Source organism: Somniosus microcephalus, chromosome 10 (assembly GCF_052327205.1).
Source record: "Somniosus microcephalus isolate GS21.2 chromosome 10, FLI_Smic_1.0, whole genome shotgun sequence".
In the NCBI taxonomy this organism is placed as follows: domain Eukaryota; kingdom Metazoa; phylum Chordata; class Chondrichthyes; order Squaliformes; family Somniosidae; genus Somniosus; species Somniosus microcephalus.
The window spans coordinates 66719398-66743072 of NC_140996.1; the positions used below are offsets into that span (position 1 = coordinate 66719398).

Sequence of the window (23675 nt, forward strand, 5' to 3'; positions counted from 1 at the left end):
TAAATTCAGGACCCTAGTCTCTGAGTCAACTACTTCATTCTCCATCTTAATGAAATATTCCATCCTATTATGATTGCTCCGACCCAAGGGGCCTCGTACAACAAGATTGCTAATTAATCCTTTCTCGTTACACAATACCCAGTCTAAGACGGCCTGATCTCTGGTTGGTTCCTCGACATATTGGTCCAGGAAACCATCCCATAAACACTCCAGGAATTCCTCCTCCACAGTATTGTTACTAATTTGGTTAGCCCAATCTATATGTAGATTAAAATCACCCATGATGACTGCTGTGCCCTTATTGCACGCTTCTCTAATTTCCCTTTTAATGCTATCCCCAACCTCCGCATTACTGTTTGGAGATCTATATACCACTCCCACTAACGTTTTCTGCCCCTTGGTATTTCTCAGTTCTACCCATGCAGATTCCACATCATCAGAGCTAATATCCTTCCTTACAATTGTGTTAACCCCTTCTTTAACCAGCAATGCTACCCCACCTCCCTTTCCTTTTTGCCTATCTTTCCTGAATATTGAATACCCCTGGATGTTGAGTTCCCAGCCTTGGCCACCCTGGAGCCATGTTTCCGTAATCCCAATCAAATCATATTCGTTTACCTCTATTTGCGCAGCTAATTCATCCACCTTATTACGAATGCTCCTCACATTAAGACACAAAGCCTTCAGGCTTGTTTTGTTCACGCTCTTAGACCTATTAGAATTATTATTTACTGTGGCCATGTTTGATTTAAACTGTTGTTTTCTCTGACTGCCACTTTTGTTTTTATCCTTCCTATCTTTTGTTTTATCCTTGTTTCCCTTTCCTCTGTCCCCCTGCTCAGGTTCCCAACCCCCTGCCATTTTAGTTTAAACCCTCCCTCAGAGCACTTGCAAACACCCCCCCTAGGACATCGGTCCCGGCCCTGCCCAGGTGCAAACCGTCCGGTTTGAACTGGTCCCACCTCACCCAGAACCGGTTGCAATGTCCCAGGAATTTGAATCCCTCCCCCTTGCACCATTCCTCTAGCCATGTATTCATCTGAAATCGCCTGGTTCCATTCTTATCTATCCAGCTGTAGCCAGCGAATCACCTGCAGCAGCTTCATTTTCTGCTCCTGCAGAAATGACCTCTGGAGTCCCACATGGGTCTATCCTTGACCCCCTGCTATTTCTCATCATCATCCGAAAACACGTCAGGTTCCACAAGTACGACCTCTCTCGACCCTGCCACTGTCTCAAAAATGTCAGACTGCTCGTTTAGCATCCAGTACTGGATGAGCAGAAATTTCCTCCAACTAAATATTGGGAAGACCGAATCCATTGTCTTCAGTCCCTGCCACAACCTCCGTTGCCTAGCCCCCGACTCCATCCCTCTCCATGGCAACTGTCCGAGGCTGAACGAGACTGTTCGCAACTTTGGTGTCATATTTGACCCCGAGACGAGCTTCCGACCACATGTCCACGCCATTACTAAGACCGCCCACTTCTTCCTCCATAACACTGCCCAACTCCACCCCTGCCTCAGCTGCTGCTGAAACCCTTTGTTACCTTTAGACTTGACTATTCCAATGCACTCCTGGCCAGCCTCCCATCTTCCACCTTCCATAAACTTAAGCGTATCCAAAACTCTGCTGCAAATATCCTTACTCACAGCAAGTCCTATTCACCCATCACCCCTGTGCTCGCTGACCTACATTGGCTCCTGGTTAAGCAGCACCTCGATTTTAAAATTTTCATCCTTCTTTTCAAATCTCTCCATGGCCTCACCCCTCCCTATCTCTGTAACCTACTCCAGCCCTACAACCCTCTGAAATATCTGTGCTCCTCCAATTCTGGCCTATTGCGCATCCCCAATTTTAATCTCTTCAGCTGCCGAAGCCCTAAGCTCTGGAATTCCCTCCCTAAATTTTTCCGCCTCTTTACCTCTCTTTCCTCATTTAAGACGCTCCTTAAAACCTACTTCTTTCATCTGCCTAATACCTCCTTGTGTGGCTTAGTGTAAAATGTTATTTTATAACGCTCTTGTGAAGCACCTTGGGATGTTTTACTATGTTAAAGGCGTTATATAAATGCATGTTGTTGAAGTTAATAGAGTTGTACTTTTCACACACTAACCTGTTGGCATCCAGTCCAAAGCATCCCTGGAAAGCTTTAAGATGCATTAGCAAAACCTGTGAGCTATTTTGCAATGTCCTAAAGGGGCTAGCTAAGCATGCTGAGTGACAGATGTGACCCACCACATCTAAAAAGCCAGTGCTCTTATTGCCGTTAGCACAGGCACTCTGGAATTGTAATCAGAACGGCTCCAGAAAGAGAGCACCATTGCTCCTTCCAACACCCAGTGATTCCCTCCATGGTGCCCCACTCATGGCAGGATGGCACTGAGCTATTGCCTCCCTTCCATTGGACATGCTCACTACAATCGAAGTGAATGGTTAATGATTATTTGGGATCCAAATTATAAGTTCAGCATTAACTTCTTAACATCTGCCTGATGTGGTACCTCATATTTTTCATGGGGCACATAGTGGAATTTGCACTTTTCGTAGAGTCTTGAAAAGTAATTATAATCCAGAATCCTGTAGTGGTGAGCACAGAAACCTAACACGTTAACCGGGCTGTAGCTGCAGATACTTTTTTTGCCGCTTGCCTTAGCGACACTTCCCTTACATGGTGATGAGACCACCAGGAGGAAGTCTGGGCACAGGGAATATGTGACCTTTGCTGCAGCACGTAAACAGATTCCATCTCAACTGAACCATTTCAAGATTGACACAGTGGCCCCAATATTTGCTGGGGTGGGATTCCATGGCGGCAGGGAGGGGGGGGGGGGGAGGGGGGGAGTTCTGGTTGAGTGTCATAACTCCATGGCGTGCGTGTTATTTTAAAAACAGATTCCCCACCTGATTGACAGACTTGGCTGGGAACGCTGCAGAAGAGGCCACAAACTATGTTTCCTGCTACTTGGGATAGAGATCGTGAGGGGGCCCTGAGTTGGGGGGCGGGGGGTAGATGCAGCATGGTTTGGAAGGTTGGGGGGGTGATCGCAGGGGCTCAGAGCAAGATTGTGGGCAGAGATGGGGGTCGGGGAGAGAGCGGAGGGGGGTCGGGGAGAGTTGGGGGAAATCGGGGAGAGTCGATGATCACTGGTGGGTGGGGCTGCTGGTGATCAGGGTAAGGGTTCTGATCACTGAGGAGGTTAACAGGTTTGCTTGGGGGTCCGGGTGGGGGGTGGTGGTGGTGGCAGGGTGGGTAGTACTCCTGCTTCTCCTGGCCCGCAAGCAGTGCTGGAAAAGCACTTAGCTGTTCCGTGCAGCATTCCTCACCTCCCTTTAGCTGCTCAGATTCCCGAGGCCCGGGAAACCCGGCCAGTCAGCGTTAAGCCACAGATAAAATCTTAGGAGGCAGCCTCCTGGGAGACGATTGGTCGCTCACCTCCCGCCCTGCCTACGTTAAAACCGGAAGTGTGCGTGTTCGAGGCAGGTTGGGTTCAGGTTTGAGATTAATACAATTTAACATCCACCCAACCCAAACCCACCCATTTTTGGGGGTTAAAATTACTCCAGTGATTCTGTGGGTTAAAAACATGACCGTAGTCCATAAACTGATAGGGCTCATTTCCCAACTCTGGTGTTTTATTGATCACCTGGCGGAAGAGATTTTGGTACATCTTTCTCCATTTCTGCTCACAGAATGGATTAGTTGCAAGATGATTTGCTTATTCTTATGATTGTGCTGCTCAATCCCCTGGACAAGGAAGAATTGATTCTCTGACCTATCAGACTCCTGTGCAGGAAGGACCTCTTGACACAGATGCATGGTCAGATCTGGAAACAGCAGTGCCAGATGTGGGTTTCTTCATTCATTGAAAGATCTTAACCTCCACATATAGGAATTATTTTCATCCCATTAGGGAATGGGGTGGGGACAAGCGATCACATGGATGCTATCTGCTAAAGAAATTCTGAGTTGTTAGGTAATCTCCTCGCACCCTTCTGTGAATAAAGATTTGTTCTACAATTCTTTATGCAAAAAGCAGCATAAAAACCCTGAAATATAACAGTAAATTCAAGTGATTTCATATTATTTTTCTATAGAAATGTACTGTCATTAAAATGATTAATTGCCTCTTAGTTCCTAATTGCAGCACAGAGCCGTTGCACTTGTACACTATAGCCATGTCAAGTTATCAGCAAGACTGAGATGAGGTTTTCTGACCTGCACTAAAGGAGCAATATTACAAATGCTACATTTATTAATATAGAGGCTGCGTTACAAAGCAACTTTTTATGGAGATCATTAGCCGTGAAAAGTCATCATTGCATTATCCTATTTAGTCTGTGTTTGAAATGCAGCATCCCATTTGCACAGTATACTATCAATTTTCAAAAAACTGTTTGCTTTTTACATAATTAATCAGGCTTATAAAACCTTATATAAGCACTGAAAAAGATGCAATAAAACACTGCCAGCCTGCAAATTAAGTAATATCCAGGGGCAAATATTTTCAAAGGCATTATGTTTTTCTCAACACTCAGCCATATTAATAATACAACTAATTGTCTTGATTTATTTAAATACTTCTATAATTATAACACATACATTCTCAATTGATGTCCTTCTGATTTGTATTTGTACCATATGTCATTGAGTAGACTAGGCCTATATTCTCTAGAGTTTAGAAGAATGAGAGGTGATCTCATTGAAACATACAAAATTCTTACAGGACTTGACAGGGTAGATGCAGGGAGGATGTTTCCCCTGGCTGGGGAGTCTAGAACCAGGGGTCACAGTCTCAGAATAAGGGGTCAGCCATTTAGGACTGAGATGAGGAGAAATGTCTTCACTCAGAGGGTGGTGAATCTTTGGAATTCTCTACCCCAGAGGGCTGTGGAGGCTCGGTTGTTGAGTATATTCAAGACAGAGATCGATAGATTTTTGGATATTAAGGGAATCAAGGGATATGGGGATAATGCAGGAAAGTGGAGTTGAGGTAGAAGATCAGCCATGATCTTATTGAATGGCGGAGCAGGCTCAAGGGGCCAAATGGCCGACTCCTGCTCCTGTTTCTTATGTTTGTATTCCTAGTCACTGATGGAAAAGTGAACAGACCCTGCCTTTTCACAGCAGCCCTCCGATCATAGCAATATTTAAATTTTCAGTCTGTGTACCACCTTTCATCTTATATTAAGCATTCTTGGTAAAAGTCACCTCTAGTTGATTGTCAAGATATTTATTTTATTGGCAGACTCCACATTCAGAGATGGAGCATGGCCCCAATGGATGTTTAGAAAGAGCTATAAATCATTTCTTTCCAGTACAATAAGGCCGTCATTTAATCAGCTATAATTATTCATTACTGTTGCTTTAGGGAATGGATAATGATGCCTTTGAGAAGAAGTACAACACCTTAGGATTCGACTTCTTTCGCACCCACCAACTGTTTTGTCAAGATGTTCTGAAGCTGTTACCTGGTCAGGAGGCTGTTGTTAGCAATGGTCGGGTAAGTGTTTGTATGCATGGCATTGCAGTTATTTATCCACCTATCGGTCATCAAATTGCTACATGTTGAGAGTCTGTGGTGATAATTCTATAGTTAACAATGGAACAATGTCAGAATGCTTAATTTGCTGCATTATATTTAATGTTTTGTGGGGCAGTCTGTTGGTGGTCTAACCTGCTATGCTGAAGGCCCATCATAGAATCATAGAAAGTTACACCACAAAAGGAGGCCATTCGACCCATTGTGTCTGCGCCGACCGAAAAGAGCTATCCAGCCAAATCCCACTTTCCAGCTCTTGGTCCGTAGCCTTGTAGGTTACGCCACTTCAAATGCATATCCAAGTACCTTTTAAATGTGATGAGGGTTTCTGCCTCTTCCACCCTTTCAGGCAGTCAGTTCCAGAGCCCACCACACTCTGGGTGAAAAATGTTCTCCTCCACTCCCCTCTAATCTTGCTATCAATTACTTTAAATTTATCCCCCCTGGTTATTGACCTCTGCTAGGGGAAATAGGTCCTTCCTATCCACTATCTAGACCCCACATAATTTTATACACCTCAATCAAGTCTCCCCTCGGCCTCCTCTTCCAAAGAAAACAACCCCAGCCTATCCAATCTTTCCTTAGCTAAAATTCTCCAGCCCTGGCAACATCCTCGTAAATCTCTTCTACACTCTCTCTAGTGCAATCACATCTTTCCTATAGTGTGGTGACCAGAACTGTACGCAGCATTCTAGCTGTGGCCTTACTAGTGTTTGTACAGTTCAAGCATAACCTCCCTGCTCTTATATTCTATGCTTCGACTAATAAAGGAAAGTATCCCGTATGCTTCCTAACCGCCTTATCTACCTGTCCTGCTACCTTCAGGGATTTGTGGACCAGCACTCTAAGGTTTCTCTACACTTCAGTATCCTACCATTTGTTGTGTATTCCCTTGCCTTGTTAGTCCTCCCCAAATGCATTACCTCACGCTTCTCCAGATTGAATTCCATTTGCCACTTTTCTGCCCACCTCACCAGTCCATTGATTTATCCTGCAATCTACAGCTTTCTTCCTCACTATCAACCACACAGCCAATTTTTGTATCATCCGCAATTATGGCCAACAACTCCCTGGTTGGAATGTTTACATTCTTGGTTATGGGAGGGTGGGGGGGAGGGGAGAGGGTGAAAAATAAAGCCTGGTTGTTTCATTGAGGGAGGACAAATTTAAGGTCATCAGCCCAACCCTTGCTCATTTCCTGACAATTTATTCAAAACTAGATTGGCAGAGGACTGAGAGGTTAGATGGGGTTAAGAGTAGCTACTCAGACTGGCGAAACATGGGAAGTGGTGTTCCAGAGATCGGTGCTGGGACCACTGCTCATGATTTGCATTAATGATTTGGACTCGGGAAGCGGAAGTAAAATTTGAAAATTTACAAACGACCCCTTAGCCTTCTCTGCTCTAAGGAGAACAACCCCAGCTTCTCCAGTCTATCCATGTAACTGTAATCCCTCATTGAGCAGTCAATAACAAAGGGACACAGATTTAAAGTAATTGGTAGAAGGATTAAACATAGAAGATAGGAGCAGGAGTAGGCCATTCGGCCCCTCAAGCCTGTTCCACCATTTAATCAGATCATGGCTGATCAACCAAATTCAGTACCCTGTCCCTGCTTTCTCCCCCATATCCCTTGATCCCTTTAGCCTTAAGAAATATATCTAACTCCTTCTTGAATTTATTTAATGAATTGGCCTCAACTACCTTCTGTGGTAGAGAATTCCACAGGTTCACCACTCTCTGGGAAAGAAATTCCTCCTCATCTCAGTCTTACCCCTTATCCTTAGACTGTGACCCTTGGTTCTGGACTCCCCGCCATTGGGAACATCCTTCCTGCATCTAGTCTGTCTAGTCCTGTTAGAATTTTCTAAGTTTCAATGAGATCCCCTCTCATTCTTCTAAACTCTAGTGAATATAAGCCTAATCAACCCAATCTCTCTTCATACGTCATTCCTGCCATCCCAGGTATCAGCCTGGTGAATCTTCGCTGCACTCCCTCCATGGCAAGAGCATCCTTCCTCAGATAAGGCGACCAAAACTGCACACAATACTCAAGGTGTGGTCTCACCAAGGCCCTGTACAACTGCAGCAAGACATCCTTGCTCCTGTACCCGAATCCACTCGCTATAAAGGCCAACATACCATTTGCATTCTTAACCACCTGCTGCACCTGCATGCTTACCTTCAGTGACTGGTGCACAACAACACCCAGGTCTCGTTGCACTTCCCCTTTTCCCCAATCTATTGCCGTTCAGGTAATAATCTGCCTTCCTGTTTTTGCCACCAAAGTGGATAACCTCGCATTTATCCACATTATATTGCATCTGCCCAATCACCCAACCTGTCCAAATCATATTGGAGTTTCTCTGCATCCTCCTCACAGCACACACACCCACCCAGCTTTGTGTCGTCTGCAAACTTGGAGATATTACATCTAGTTCCCTCGTCTAGTTCATTAATAAATATTGTGAATAGCTGGGGTCCTAGCACTGATCCCTGCGGTACCACACTCGTCACTGCCTGCCACTCGGAAAAGGACCCGTTTATTCCAACTCTTTGCATCCTGTCTGCCAACCAGTTCTCTATCCAAGTCAGTACCTTACCCCCAATCCCATGTGCTTTAACTTTGCACGCCAATCTCTTATGCGGGACATTATCGAAAGCCTTCTGAAAGTCCAAATACACCACATCCACTGGTTCTCCCTTTTCTACTCTACCAGTTACGTCCTCAAAAGATTCCAGTAGATTAGTCAAGCATGATTTACCTTTTGTAAATCCATGTTGACTTTGTCCGATCCTGTCACTGTTTTCCAAGAGCTCTGCTATTACATCTTTTATAATGGACTCTAGCATTTTCTCCACTACCGATGTCAGGCTTACCGGTCTATAATTCCCCATTTTCTCTCCACCACCTTTTTTAAATAGTGGGTATTATGTCCGTGAATGATTGAGACACGGACAGCAGGAGTTGAACAAAACAAGTCTTTACTGATTGAAGTCAATCGGGAAAACTGAAACTACAGAGGCTCACTAGCGCCTTTTATACAGGGGTGGTCACTGCCGGTACTGCAGTCTGAGACCAGTTATTCTCTTAAAGGTACATACACAACAATTCCTCCCCTTTTAGATAAACAGTACATAACATTCATTTAACAACTAAATGATAACTAATTACAATCACAATTACGGTTGCTAGATACATTGGTTAAGTTTAAGCAATTATAAGTTCAGTCTTTGAGGAGGCTTCCTGATTCTGTCTGGATAACACCTCTTTGGGGTATCAGGTTCTTCTGGCAAGGTTGAGTCGGGATCAATGTCGTTGTTTGGTTCATCTGCTTCCAATATCACCGATTCTGCGGTAGCTGCAATTGGTACGTCGATTTCATTGCCAGGTGTATCAGATCGTGGTGTGGAGTTGACGTTTTCCAGTGACTCTAGAATCTGGTCAGCATGGCGTCTTACAATGCTCTCTCCAACGTCCACGGTATACATGAGAGGTCCTTGCCGTGTACAAATCGTTCCTGGCTGCCATTTCTCAGTGCGGTAGTCCCGGGCCAAAACTGGTTGACCTATCTTAAAACTCCTGGTCGGCCTTTCATTCATATTCTGAAACTGCCTGTTCTCCACATCTCTTCGGACGTTTGGCTTAACCAAATCCAAGCGGCATCGTAGTCTTCGATTGAAGAACATCATGGCTGGAGTTTGGTTGGTAACCGCATGTGTCGCATTCCGGTAGGCAAACAAGAAGTTGTCCACCTTGTGTTGTAGGGGTATATCTTCATTACACATTGCCTTGATAGCCTTCTTGAATGTTTGAACAAACCTCTCGGCCAATCCATTAGTGGCTGGATGATATGGGGCAGATGTGTAATGCTTAACACCATTGTTCTTTAAGAACCTCCGGAACTCTTCAGACACAAACTGTGGTCCATTGTCAGAGCAAATCTGTTCAGGCAGCCCATTCCTGGCGAATATGGTTCGTAAAACTGTGATAGTTTTTTCCGTGGTGGTTGAGGACATTTTTATTACCTCTGGCCACTTTGAATGTGCATCCACCGCAATTAAAAACATCGAGTCCATGAAGGGACCAGCAAAATCAATGTGCACCCTTTGCCATGGAGATGAGGGCCACTCCCATGGATGCAGAGGAGCTTGTGGTGGGGCGTTTTGGACCTTCTGGCATCCTGCACAGCTGTTGGTCATCTCTTCGATTTCTCTATCGATTCCCGGCCACCACACAAACGCTCTGGCTAAGTTCTTCATTTTTACCCCACCCAGATGACCCTCATGAAGCTCATTGGAGCACTCTATCCGTCAACTTAGGTGGAATTACTACTCTGGATCCACACATCAAGGTTCCTCTGCACACTGACAGCTGTTCTCTTCTCGGCGAGAATGCTGGCAGCAGTGGATTGCCATGTGCTGGCCATCCCTTCACCGTTAAATCATAGACCCGTGATAGTGTCGGGTCATTCCGTGTTTCCTTTTCTGTGTTTGCATTCGTCACAGGGAGACATTCGACTATGGTCAAGTGGAATAACTCCATTGGATCCACTGCAAGGTCTTCTTCTTCCACCGTCGGCAACGGTAGGCGTGACAATCCGTCAGGATTCCCATGCTGTTTAGTTCCTTTGTACTCGATGTCATATTGGTGTGCCCCTAGGAAAAGGGACCACCTCTGCAGCCGTTGTGCTGTCATTATCGGTACGCCCTTCTGAGGGTTGAAAATGGAGACAAGAGGTTAATGATCGGTTAGTAGAGTAAATTTTTGACCGTGCAGGTAGTGATTGAACTTCTTCACCCCCCACACTAGGCTGAGGGCCTCTGTCAATCTGGGCGTAGTTACGCTCGGCAGAAGTTAACGGGCGTGACGCAAAAGCTATCGGCCTCTCTAAACCATCAAGGAATTTATGTGACAGTCTGATCGGCAGTGCTGGGTTGTAGTGAGCCAATACTTCTCTTGAAGTGATTAAGTCCTTACTCTTCTGAAAGGCCCGCTTACAGTCATTGCTCCATTTCCATGCTACTCCCGTTCGTAGCAGGGCGTTCAGTGGGTGCAGAATTGTCGACAAATTCGGCAAAAACTTATGGTAGTAATTCACCAATCCAAGGAATGACCTTAGTTGCGACACATTTTCAGGCGCTGGGGCCTTAACAACCGCTTCAATTTTGTCAGGGGACTTATGTAACCCCTCTTCATCAATCACGTGGCCACAATACGATATCTGTTTCTTAAAAAACTCACACTTGGGGCGGTTGGCTCGTAGCCCATGTTCCCGTAGTCTAGTGAGCACCTGTTCTAGGTTGTTAAGGTGTTCACTGTCATCTTCACCTGTCACAAGGATGTCATCCAAGTAACACTGAGTCCCCGGAATCCCGTGCAGGACTTGTTCCATCGCTCTTTGCCATATCGCCGGAGCCGATGCTACTCCGAATACCAATCGATGATACTGGTAAAGACCTTTTGTGAGTGTTTATCGTGAGATACTTCCTAGAGGATTCTCCAACCTCCATCTGCAAATATGCTTGTGCTAGGTCAATTTTTGTTAAACGCTTCCCTCCAGACAGTGAGGCGAAGATGTCTTCTATCCTTGGAAGAGGATATTGTACTGTGTGAAGGACTGGGTTCACCGTCACCTTGAAATCCCCACAGATGCGAACCTTCCTTGGCTCCTCAGACTTATTGCTTAACGTTTTCTTCATGACAGGAACGATGGGTGTCGCCCACTCGCTCCAGTCGACCTTAGACAACACGCCTGCCTTCTCCAGATTCTCCAGCTCTGCCTCGACGGCTGGGCGAATTGCATATGGTACTGGTCTTGCTTTGAAAAACTTGGGAATTGCATTCTCTTCTATTTTTATCGAGGCGGTTATGCCTTTAAGAGTGCCCAGTTCTTGTTGAAATACCTCTTTGGCGTTAGCTAAGATTGTTGACAATCGACCAGGAGTGACGTCGTCATCTTTTTTACCGTCCACCGTCATTGCATGAATGGAGTGCCAATCTAAGCTTATCTTCCTGATCCATTCACGTCCCAAGAATGGTGGTCCACCATTTTGCAGTATGTAGAGATACAATTTCTGTATTTTCTTGCCGTTGTATTCGACAGGCACCCTTATTTTTCCTCTGGGGTATACTTTTTGCCCCGTATACGTCGTCAAGACGATGGATGTCTCTCTCAAGGGTATGTGTGAGAATAGCCGCTCGTAGTCTCGTCGATTCATGACGGTTAGCGCTGATCCTGTATCCAATTCCATTTTAACTTGGGACCCTGCTATCGTGAGGGTGACCCAAATGGTTTGGTGATCCTCTTTTGCGATTACATTGTGAAGTTTGAGACAGCTTAGTCTCCTGTTCCCAGATTCACTATCGCTCATCTGGTCTTCGGAACTACTGTCCGTCATCTTTTGTACTTTCTTGTACGGTTCCATAGTAGCCTTTTTGTTGTCACTGGTCTTCTTCCCAGACCTGCAAACTCGTGCAGTGTCCCATCTTTCCGCATTGCCTTCATATTTTGTCCTTGGACCAGCAGTCCTTCTGGTCCTGGTTAGTTCTGCCGCAGCGATAACATTTTGCAAATCCCCGTGTCATTTCGTGGGTGCCGTATTCCTGTGGCTTTTGTTGAATTTCCGCAGCTCCCCTGGCTGCTGCTTCGTATGATACTGCCACGCTCAAAGCCTTATCTAGCGTCAGCTCTTTCTCTGAGAGTAACTTCTGTGTTCCTTCACTCAGGAGTCCACAGACAAATTTGTCCCGTAGGGTATCTGCCAGTCCTGCTCCGAACTGGCAGTGCTTTGATAGCTTGCGTAGTTCCGTAAGGTACTCAGCATTGCTCTCATCTTTATGCTGAGTTCTCCTGTGGAATTTAAATCTTTCTGCTATCAACAGCGGTGCAGGGTTTAGGTGTTCCTGTAGGACAGCAACAATTTCGTTAAAACTCTTCGCCTTCGGTTTGGCTGGAGTAATCAGGTCCCGCAATAGGCCGTACGTTCTAGCGCCCATTAAGTTTAGCAATACCGATGCCTTTTTCTCATCGGCTATTTCGTTTGCCTCGCAATATACCTCGACTCTTTCCACATACGTGGTCCAGCCCTCTATTGTATTATCAAAGGCAGTGATACAGCCAGTCTTCGGCATCTTGAAAATCTAAAATGGCGCCTCCCGCGCTTTGCCTTCTTCCCCAATTTAACAAAATGGCACCTCCCGCGCTTTGCCTTCTTCCCCGCTGATAAAATGGCGCCTCCCGCGCTTTGCCTTCTTCCCCGCTGTTGCTAGCGCTGCTTTCCGCGGTTCCCGTTGCAACCTGCAGCTCCGCGCGGTTTCTTGCGCGTTTAATATTTCTTTTTTTATTATATTCCCGTCGTGGAACAACCCTGTGGGACTCTTGCCTCCCTCTTCTCGGGTCATAGAAACATAGAAACATAGAAGATAGGAGCAGGAGTAGGCCATTCGGCCCTTCGAGCCTGCTCCGCCATTCAACGAGATCATGGCTGATCATCCAAACCCTAGCACCCGGTCCCTACACCGACAGGCAACCCACCCAAGCCCTATCCCCGTAACCCCACGTATTTAATCCCCCCTAACACTAAGGGTCAATTTTTATCATGGCCAATCAACCTAACCTGCACATCTTTGGACTGTGGGAGGAAACCGGAGCACCCGGAGGAAACCCATGCAAACACGGGGAGAATGTGCAAACTCCGCACAGTCAGTCACCCGAGGCCGGATTTGAACCCGGGTCCCTGGCGCTGTGAGGCAACAGTGCTAACCACTATGGGTCTATACGCAGCCTGGCTTCGTAGCACCAGCCGCACCCTGTGTGCTCCACCCTCTCTCTCTCCTCTTCCCGGCAACGCTGCTCGGCCCCGTTGCAAGCCACCCGCTCGAGTTCGCGAACGCCGCAGCCCAGGAAGGATCAGTGTACTACCTGCCACCAGCCCGATTAGCTGAAGCACTGTCGACAGGAACCAGGCCCCGCTTTCGACAGCTTCTCCAGCAATCTTCAACTCCGCTAACACAGGGGCGGATGCCCACGGTCGACGCCCGTTTCTACTGCTTCTTCCTTCTGGCCTCGACCTCTGCTCACTTCGCTGCAGGAATGGATCCCAGGAGGTGGTGCAGACTGCAGGTAAGTTTGTATCTGCTCGTCGCCAGTATTATGTCCATGAATGATTGAGACACGGACAGCAGGAGTTGAACAAAACAAGTCTTTACTGATTGAAGTCAATCGGGAAAACTGAAACTACAGAGGCTCACTAGCGCCTTTTATACAGGGGTGGTCACTGCCGGTACTGCAGTCTGAGACCAGTTATTCTCTTAAAGGTACATACACAACAGTGGGGTTACATTAGCTACCTTCCAATCCATGGGAACTGTTCCAGATTCTATAGAATTTTGGAAGATGACCAGCAATACATCTACTATTTCTAGGGCCATTTCCTGAAGTGCCCTAGGATGTAGACTATCAGGACCTGGGGATTTATCCGCCTTCAATCCCATCAATTTCCCTAACACCATTTCCCTACAAATACTGATTTCATTCAATTCCTCCCTCTCATTAGACCCTATGTTCCCCAACATCTCTGGGAGGTTATTTGTGTCCACCTTTGTGAAGACAGAACCAAAGTATGTAATTAATTGGTCTGCCATTTCTTTGTTCCCCATTATAAATTCCCCTGATTCTGACTGCAAGGGGCCTACACTTGACTTCACCAATCTTTTTCTCTTCACATATCTATAGAAGCTTTTACAGTCAGATTTTATGTGCCACGCAAGCTTACTCTCATATTCTATTTTCCCCCTCTTAATTAATCCCTTTGTCGAATCCTAAACTGCTCCCAATCCTCAGGTTTGCTGCTTTTTCTGACCAATTTATATGTCCTCTCCTTGGGTCTTATGCTATCCCTAATTTCCCTTGTTAGCCACAGTTGAGTCACCTTTTTTGTTTTATTTTTATGCCAAACAGAGATGAACAAATTCTGTAGTTCATCCAAGCGATCTTTAAATGTTTGCCATTGCCTATCCACCATCAACCCTTTAAGTAACGCTCCCCAATCCATTCTAGCCAACTCGCGCCTCATACCATCGTAGTTTCCTTCATTTAAATTCAGGACCCTAGTCTCTGAGTCAAGTACTTCACTCTCCATCTTAATGAAGAATTCTATCATATTATGATCGCTCCTCCCCAAGGGGCCTCCCACAACAAGATTGCTAATTAATCCTTTCTCATTACATAATACCCAGTCTAAGATGGCCTGATCTCCAGTTGGTTCCTCGACATATTGATCCAGGAAACCATCTAGGAATTCCTCCTCCACAGTATTGTTATTAACTTGGTTAGCCCAATCTATATGTAGATTGAAGTCACCCATGATAACTGCTTGGCCCTATTGCACGCATCTCTAATTTCCCTTTTAATGCCATCCTCAAACTCAGCATCACTGTTTGGGGGACTGTATACAACTCCCACTAACATTTTTTGCCCCTTGGTATTTCTCAGCTCTACCCAAACAGATTCCACATCATCAGAGCTAATATCCTTCCTTACTATTGCATTAATCTCCTCTTTAACCAGCAATGCTACCCCACCTCCTTTTCCTTTTTGCCTGTCCTTCCTGAATATTGAATACCCCTGGATGTTGAATTCCCAGCCTTGGTCACTCTGGAGCAATGTCTCCGTAATCCCAATTATATCATATCCGTTTACATCCATTTGTGCAGCTAATTCATCCACCTTATTACAAATGCTCTTCGAATTAAGACACAAAGCCTTCAGGCTTGTTTTTTTAACACTCTTAGTCCTTTTAGAATTATTATTTACTGTGGCCCCGTTTGATTTACACCCTTGATTTCTCTGCCTTCCACTTTTGCTTTTCTCCTTCCTGTCTTTTGCTTCTATCCTTGCTTCCCTTTCCTCCGTCTCCTTGCACATGTTCCCAACCCCCTGCTATTTTAGTTTAAACCCTCCCCAAGAGCGCTATCAAACAGTCCCCCTAGGATATCGGTCCCGGTCCTTCCCAGGTGCAAACCGTCCAGTTTGTACTGGTCCCACCTCCCCCAGAACCGGTTCCAATGTCCCAGGAATTTGAATCCCTCCCCCTTGCACCATTCCTCTAGCTACGTATTCATCTGAAATATCCTTCTATTTCTACTCTGGCTAGCACGTGGCACTGGTAGCAATCCTGAGATTACTACCTTTGAGGTCCTAATTTTTTAATTTACCTCTTTTCTCCAGAAAAAGTCTGAGGGGTGACCTCATAATGGTCTTTAAGATTATGAAAGGGTTTATGGGGCAGTCATAGAGAAATGTTTCTACATGTGGGGAGCCCAAAAGTAGAAGTCAAAAGTATTATGGGCTAGATTTTACAGGGACCCCTGCACAGTGTGGGGGACCCGGGAAACCAGGAATTTTAAATCCACAGCGTGCGTGCGACGTCAGAGGCGTGTTTCCCACCCGGAAGTTAGCCTGATTGACAGGTTGGCTTCCAGATGTGTGGGGACTCGGAGAAGGAGGCCGCAGCAACAGGTAGGTGCTAGGCCCAGGATGGTGGGGAGCGGGGGAGGGTGGTGGATCCTATCCCTGACCCCGAAGCTCAGTCGCAATCGCCGGGGTCCAATCCCTGACTCCGGGGCCAGGCTGATAGTGGGGGGGAGGGGTGCTTGGGGGCCGGGAGGAAGCTCTCCTGCTCCTCCCGGCCCACAAGCATTTCTCACCGAGGCTGAAGCCGCCTTGCTGCAGCCACCAGGAATCCCGAGCCCCGGGATCCCCGGCCACCTGCAGTAAAACCTGCAAGCAGGTTAAAGTAGTGGCTCCCGCCTCATTATAATATGTAAATTGTCAACTTGCCTCCTGGCAGCGGGTTGGCAGCCCGCCCCCCGTCCCTCCTGAGCTAAAGGTGAAAGTGGAGAGGTTGGAGACAGGTTGGGGTCGGGGTTCACATTTTTTCAACTTTCACTTCCCCCCACGCCTCCAACCCACTCATTCTTACCTCTGAAAATTCCAGCCAATAAATCCAATTAGGAAATTCAGGAGAAGCTTCTTTACCCAGAGAGTGGTAAGAATGTGAAACGCGCTACCACAAGCAATAATTGAAACGAATAGCATAGAGGCATTTAAGGGGAAGCTAGATAAGCACATGAGGGAGAAAGGAATAGAAGGATATGTTGACAGGGTTAGATGAAGATGATCGGAGGAGGCTGTGTGGAGTATAAACGCCAGCATAGACCAGTTGGTTCGAATGGCCTATTTCTGTGCAGTAGACTCTTTGGTCTAGAAACTGAAGTAGGCCGGAATCCCGCCGGTGCCACTGCAGGCCAAAGTTAACGGACACCCGCAATAATAGCGCAGGCTGCCTGCCGACTTACATTAGCACAGCGCAAAATCTGCAATGCAATTCTCTTTTTCCGGCGGTAGTCTCGGCAGGAGGCCCAATGTAGCGTGACCATAGCATCCTTGGAGCGAGGCAGCATAATCTTAAAGCTAGCCTGTCATTTTAGAAATTAGTGTTGATCCCTTAAAGGGGAACTGCCCTCTAAAATGAAAAAAATTAAAATCATTTAAAAATAGGCAGTCTTTAGCCCTTAGAGCTCAACTTAGAGCTGGGTGACCACGGCTCTCCCAGTAGCCCTGATGGTCACAGTGGCCCTCAATTTCCTCGCCAGCAGATCCTTCCAGTCTGCAGCAGGAGACGTAGCGAACATCTCCCAGTTCGCCATCCATCACTGCATCCTCGGAGGTCAGAGTGACTCTCTTTAGCAGGAGGAGAGACTATGTTGTCTTCTCTCTGAGCAGAGAGAAGCAGGACAAGCACGCATGTGGCTTTGCCAGGATAGCAGGCTTCCCCATGGTGCAGGGCGCCATTGACTGCACACACATGGCTTTGCGGGCACCATATACCAATCCCGAGATGTTCAGTAACCACAAAGGCTACCACTCCCTTAATGTGCAGTTGTTTTGCGACCACGTCCAGTGCATGCTGATGGGCAATCCCCGGTATCCTGGCAGCAGTCATGATGCCTTCATCCTGCTTCAGTCCAGTGTGCAAGCAAACCCGAGGGTGGCTGCTTGGAGACAAGGGCTATCCGCTCTGCACCTGGCTGATGACTCCCCTCTGCAACTCAACCACTCCTGCCCAGCACTCATATAATGACAGCCACACTGCCACCAGGAACATCATTGAGCAGACCGTTGAGCTGCTGAAGCAATAGTTCCACTGCCTTGACCGCTCAAGAGGAGCCCTCCAGTACTCGCCAGAGCGGATGTCCCATTTCGTATCGGTCTGCTGTATGCTTCACAATTTGGCCATCATGAGGGCGCTGCCTTTGCTAACAGAGATTGCGCGTCCACCTCAGGAGGATGATGAGTGAGAGGAGGAGGAAGAGGAGCAAGAGGAGGAGGAAGGGAGGAGACAGGCAACAAATCCCTTTTCCACACGGGCTGTCCATGAACGCCTCATCAAACTCCGATTCGAGTGAATGCAACCCCAGATCCCCATTGCTCACGACATCCCCATCATACCATCCCCCTGTCACAGAACATCACAGCGTCCTCCTAGGCACAAAGCTGAAATGAGAGCCACCACTAAACAAACATTCCAAAGAAAATTAATACATTTATCAGTATTTAGTTAAGATTATAATATAAACTAATTACCCTTGTGCAATTTCCTACTCTAGTGCTCCTACGAAATGCTCCTGCAGTGGCTACAGCATGGCTGGTGAAAGGCTGCTGACTTTCAATGGGAGAGACTTCAGATGGCCTTGCAGGACGACCTCAAGCAGCTCTGGACCTAGAAGGCCCGGCTGTAGACTGCACCACCTCGGTATGGGTGGCAGCAGTTTGGGCTGGTTGGATGACAGGCAGTGGCAAGGACAGTGGCGGAGTGGAAGTGCTGGTAGTAGGAATGCTGTCATCTAAGAGAGGACAGCAGGTTCCTGCTCCGCAGACCCACTGTCACTCCCCCCAGGCAGTGCCTTATCATTCCTAGCAATCTGTTGGAAGACAGATTGCTGGCCTGCTGCGACATCCTGCAAGCCCCTTTCGACACTGGTAAACCCAGCCATGATGGCAGCAGTCTGAGCTTGGGTGACAGCAAGCTGAACCTGCAGGAGATCAGTCTGCGCTTCCACTGCAGCACTGAGACGTTGGGTATCTTCCGCCTGTGCTGCAATGGAAGCCGCGACATCCCCATCACACGCAGCATCATGGCTGTGTCCAAGCTCTGTGCAAAGCTCCGTCCAGTGTTGGAGCCGGACTCCTCCAGGCTCCTTGACATTGGCAAGAGGCTCTCTGGCAGGCTTGCCATTGCACCTAGCATTTTGGTGTGCATGGCCATCACCTTTCTTCTGAAGGCCGTCACATCGAGGTCATCATCCGAGTCATGTGCAGCAGAATCTGTGCGTGAACTCGTCCTCCAGGGAGTTGGCCCCTGAGCTACTCTTTCCCCCTGGCCTTGCTGCAGCCCACTCGTGCCCGGTGCACCACCCTGTGCAGATCCCACATCTATACTACCCTCTACATTCCGCGCAGTGCCAGTTTCTGAGCTGGTGTTTGCGAGTGTCAGACACAGTGACGTTCAAATGAAAACAACTAAACTCCATTTTACTTTTTTTCCCCCAAATGTCTTTCTACCTTCAAAACTTCCTTAGGAATTAACTTAAGTTAGTTAGTACAGTCCAATTTCAAGGGCCGTGAAATTCGGCTCCGTATGCCTGGTTTTTCGGTGCTATGGGTACCGTTTTGTGCCCAAACTTCTGGTGTGGGCTGCACCGAACGCCATTTTGGTGAGGTCAGTGGCGCTGGAGCAGCACTGAAAGTATGCAGAGCACACGGATCGTAACGTCATTCAGCGTTCAGTGCTGATTTGACGGCAGCGCTGCCATTTTTGACCTCAACGCTGCAGCTGACACCTCTTAAGGAGATGAAGTTTGCGTGCTGCCTGCATCGGAAGGAACGGATACGGATTAGTCACGCACCGCAATCCCTGTGCCCGTTTTCAAGCCTTGTCCAATTTCTAGGCCAAGGTGTCTCCATATTGTTGCCATACAGATGCAATTTCTACTTCAAATCATAAAATATTTAAGAAATTTAAAACTGGCAATTCTATGTGATAGTCTCAAGTCCAGAATTAGAAACCTCCAAACAATTTATAACAACCAGAATTTCACTGAAAGTCGGGTTTTCACAATTTAATAGGTTCGTTAACCTCAATAGTTCCAATTTAATTCAGATGACATAACAGATAAAGTAATCAAAATCGAACATGCTTACAAAAACCCAGTAAATTACATCATCGTTGCCATCGTTCAGCCTTTCCAAGTGACTGTAAAAATACTGAATTCATTTTCACAAACCAAATCAAATCAAAGTGCTATGGAAAGTTCAAATTAAGTACCAGACACCATAGCAACCACAACTCCAAGGCTAAATCTTGTCTTTTTTTTAATAAACAAATGGCCTCTGATGTACTATTGCACAAGCTGCCCCCGTCAAAATATATCCACACCAGTGTCTTTAACTTAATGTAAATCACAAAGTTTTCCCCACTTCCAGGCGCACAATCTTAAATTTAAATGAATATACTCAACATATTCACACTTTCATGCAACTTAGAAATATTGAAATAAAAACAGAAAATGCTGAAACACTCAGCAGGTCAGGCAACATTATAGAGAGAGAAACAGAAAAAAATGGAAAGAAAGATAGGGGCAGAGGTTATGGTCTGAAATTGTTGAACTTGATGTTGAGTCCAGAAGGCTGTAAAGTGCCTAATTGAAAGATGAGGTGCTGTTCCTTAAGCGTACGTTGAGCTTCATTGGAACAGTGCTCACGATGCGGCCTCCTCTACATTGACCAAACGCAGATTGGGTGACCACTTTGCGGAACACTTGCGTTCAGTCCGTAAGAATGACCGAGCTTCCGGTCACCTGTCACTTTAATTCTCTGCTCCATTCCCTCTCAAACCTCACTGTCCTCAGCCTCTTACATTGTTCCAATGAAGCCCCTATCTTTTTTTCCCCATTTTTTTCCCTCTCACATGGCAGCTGTCTTTCATTCTGCCATCGCTATTTACACTTCATCTGGCGCCATCTTTTGTTTCTTAACTTGTCCCATTACCATCTCCTTTTGCCTTGCACCATCATCCCTTTTGTCTCTTAATCTCTCCTGCCTTCCATTCCAATCACAGACCTTCCCTTTTGTTCTTTCTTCCCCTCCCCTTTCCCTGCCCCTACACTTGCTTAAAACCCTGTTCCATCTCCAGCTTTTTCCAGTTCTGACCAAGGGTCATCGACCTGAAACATTAACTTTGTTTCTCTCTGCAGATGCTGCCTGACCTGCTGAGTATTTCCAGCATTTTCTGTTTTTATTTCAGATTTCCAGCATCTGCAGTATTTTGCTTTTGTATCAGAAATATTGATCCCTGTAATGGGCCAAATTTTTACATAATAGTTCCAGGTCGCGAGCCCAAGGAATGTTCACAGTTTAAATCAATTCAAAACCAAAACATGACTCAAAGTATCTCAAGAATATTACATTTTTATACATACATGCATAGAAAAAACAATTTACAAGCTCAAAACAGCATACGCTGACATAAAATACATTGTTTAAAAAGCTTAAAATGCTACATAATTATCAAAGACAAGACTACAGAGGGTTAAACTGCTTTTAGCTCGAACATTCGGCACGGTGGCATAGTGGTTAGCACTGTTGCCTCACAGCGCCAGGGACCCGGGTTCGAATCCGGCCTTGGGTGACTGTCTGTGTGGAGTTTGCACATTCTCCCCGTGTTTGCGTGGGTTTCCTCCGGGTGCTCCGGTTTCCTCCCACAATCCAAAAATGTGCAGGTTAGGTTGATTGGCTATGATAGATTGACCCTTAGTGTTAGGGGGATTAAATACGTGGGGTTACGGGGATGGGGTGGGATATGTGTTGGTGCGGGGGCTGTGGGGATCGGGTGGGATATGTGTCGGTGCAGGCTCGATGGGCCGAAATGGCCTCTATCTGCACTGTGGGGTTTCTGTGATTCCTAGTTCCATAAACTTCTATATATTCACCCACACTTTCACACTTTAATATTCTCCTCCAGCTCATGTGCTTTTCTTTTGACCCATTGGTCCCGGTTCTGCCGAGGTGTAACCCGTCCAGCTTGTACAGGTCCCACCTTCCCCAGAATCGGTCCCAATGCCTCAGGAATTTAAATCCCTCCCTCCTACACCATCTCTCCAGCCACGCATTCATCTGGTCTATTCTCCTATTTCTGCTCTCGCTAGCACATGGCACTGGGAGTAATCCTGAGATTACTACCTTTGAGGTCCTGCTTTTTAATTTATTTCCTAGCTCCCCATATTCTGCTTGCAGGACCTCGACCCTCTTTCTACTTATGTCGATGGTACCGATATGGGCCACGACCTCTGGCTGTTCACCCTCCCCCTTCAGAATGTCCTGCAGCCGCTCAGTGACATCCTTGACCCTGGCATCATGGATGCAACATACCATCCTGGAGTCATGTCTGTGGCCACAGAAACGTCTGTCTGTTCCCCTTACGATAGAATCCCCTATCGCTATTGCTCTCCCACTCTTTTTCCTCATTTCCTGTGCAGCTGAGCCACTCGTAATGCCACGGACTTGGCTCTTGCTGCATTCCCCTGAGAAACCATCTCCCCCAGCAGTATCCAAAACGGAAAATCTGTTGGAGAGGGAGAGGGAGAGGGACCCAGGGGACTCCTGCACTACCTTCCTAGTTCTTTTACTCTGGCAGTCACCCATTCCCTTTCTGCCTGTGCACTCTTTACCTGCGGTGTGACCACCTCGTTAAATGTGCTATCCACGAAGATCTCAGCCTCGCGGATGCTCCACAGTGACTCCAGCCGCAGCTCCAGCTCCAAAACGCGGATTTCGAGTAGCTGCAGCTGGAGACACTTCCTGCATTCGTGTTCGCCCTGGACACCGAAAGTGTCCCTGACTGCCCACATAGCACAGGAGGAGCACCGCACGCTGCCAAGCTGCCCTGCCCTACCCAAAATTTACTCCCTTTACTTCCTCTAAATTAAAGAATATTAAATACACTAGGGACCTTACTTCACTTTAAACACTACTTACTCTAAACTAGAGACCTTACTTTTATTTTAACAACTGGACTGTAGAAACACTCATCAGTTCCTACTTACCAATCAGCTCCTTCCCTGGTTGTGACGTCACTTAGCGGTTTTGCAGTTGTTGTTGGATTGCTCTTGCTCTCAGACTCTTTCCTTGGTGTAAAGTAAGAACCAATTCCTACAGGTTGAAAAGTTAGGAAAAGCAAAGGCGAACCAAGGGAACTCCTCCTCTAACTCCCTGACTCACCCAACTTCCAGCACTATGCTCAAATCGCACTGCAAAACCTGTTTTTATAGGGCTGAAACAAAGGAGCTAGCTGAGCCCTGCTACAGGAAAACCAGCTTAATCTAGTTTCCCTAATTAACTGCCTTCAGCTGCTCTGAATTGTAGGCCTTGTATATCCCTTTATAACCCTGCTTAAGGCTGGGAAATTTAGATTTTAAACAGTAACAGTAAATGTGAAACAAACAAAAGTTTGATTTTAGCAAACAGTTAAGACTCCCAGACTCACCCAACTCCCAGCACTCTGCTCAAACCGCACTCAGATTTAAGGTGATTGGCAAAAGAACGGAAGAAAAAACTTTTTTACGCAGCGAGTGATTAAGATCTGCAATGCACTGCCTGAAAGGGTGGTGAAGGTAGATTCAATCACGGCTTTCAAAAGGGAATTGGATAAATATCTGATGGAAAGAAATTTGCAGGACTACGGGGAAAGGGCGGGGCATTGGGACTACCTGAAGTGCTCTTGCGGAGAGCCAGCACGGGCTCAACGGGCCGAATGGCCTTCTTCCGTCCTGTTACCATTCTACGATTCTATGAAATAAGATTGTGGCCAGAGCCTCTGCAATTTCCATCCTTAATTCCCTCAGTAACCTAGGATGCATCCCATCCAGACTGGGTAACTTTTCTACTTTGAGTGCTGACAACCTTTTAAGTACCTCCTCTTTATCTATTTTTATCTTATCCAATATCGCTACTCCTTTACTGCTACATTGGCAAGCATCCTCTTCTCTAGTGAAGACAGAATCAAAGTACGTA

At 46.6% G+C, this 23675-nt stretch overlaps 1 protein-coding gene across 1 annotated transcript in view; it reads left to right on the forward strand.

Annotated features, from left to right (window-relative positions):
- Nucleotides 1-23675, forward strand: part of LOC147111533 (UDP-glucose:glycoprotein glucosyltransferase 1-like) — a 680288-nt gene that overhangs the window by 366435 nt on the left and 290178 nt on the right. The window contains exon 15 of the mRNA XM_085999896.1: nt 5372-5503. Within this exon, the coding sequence (XP_085856022.1) occupies nt 5372-5503 (132 nt within the window). The remainder of the gene's footprint in view (nt 1-5371; nt 5504-23675) is intronic.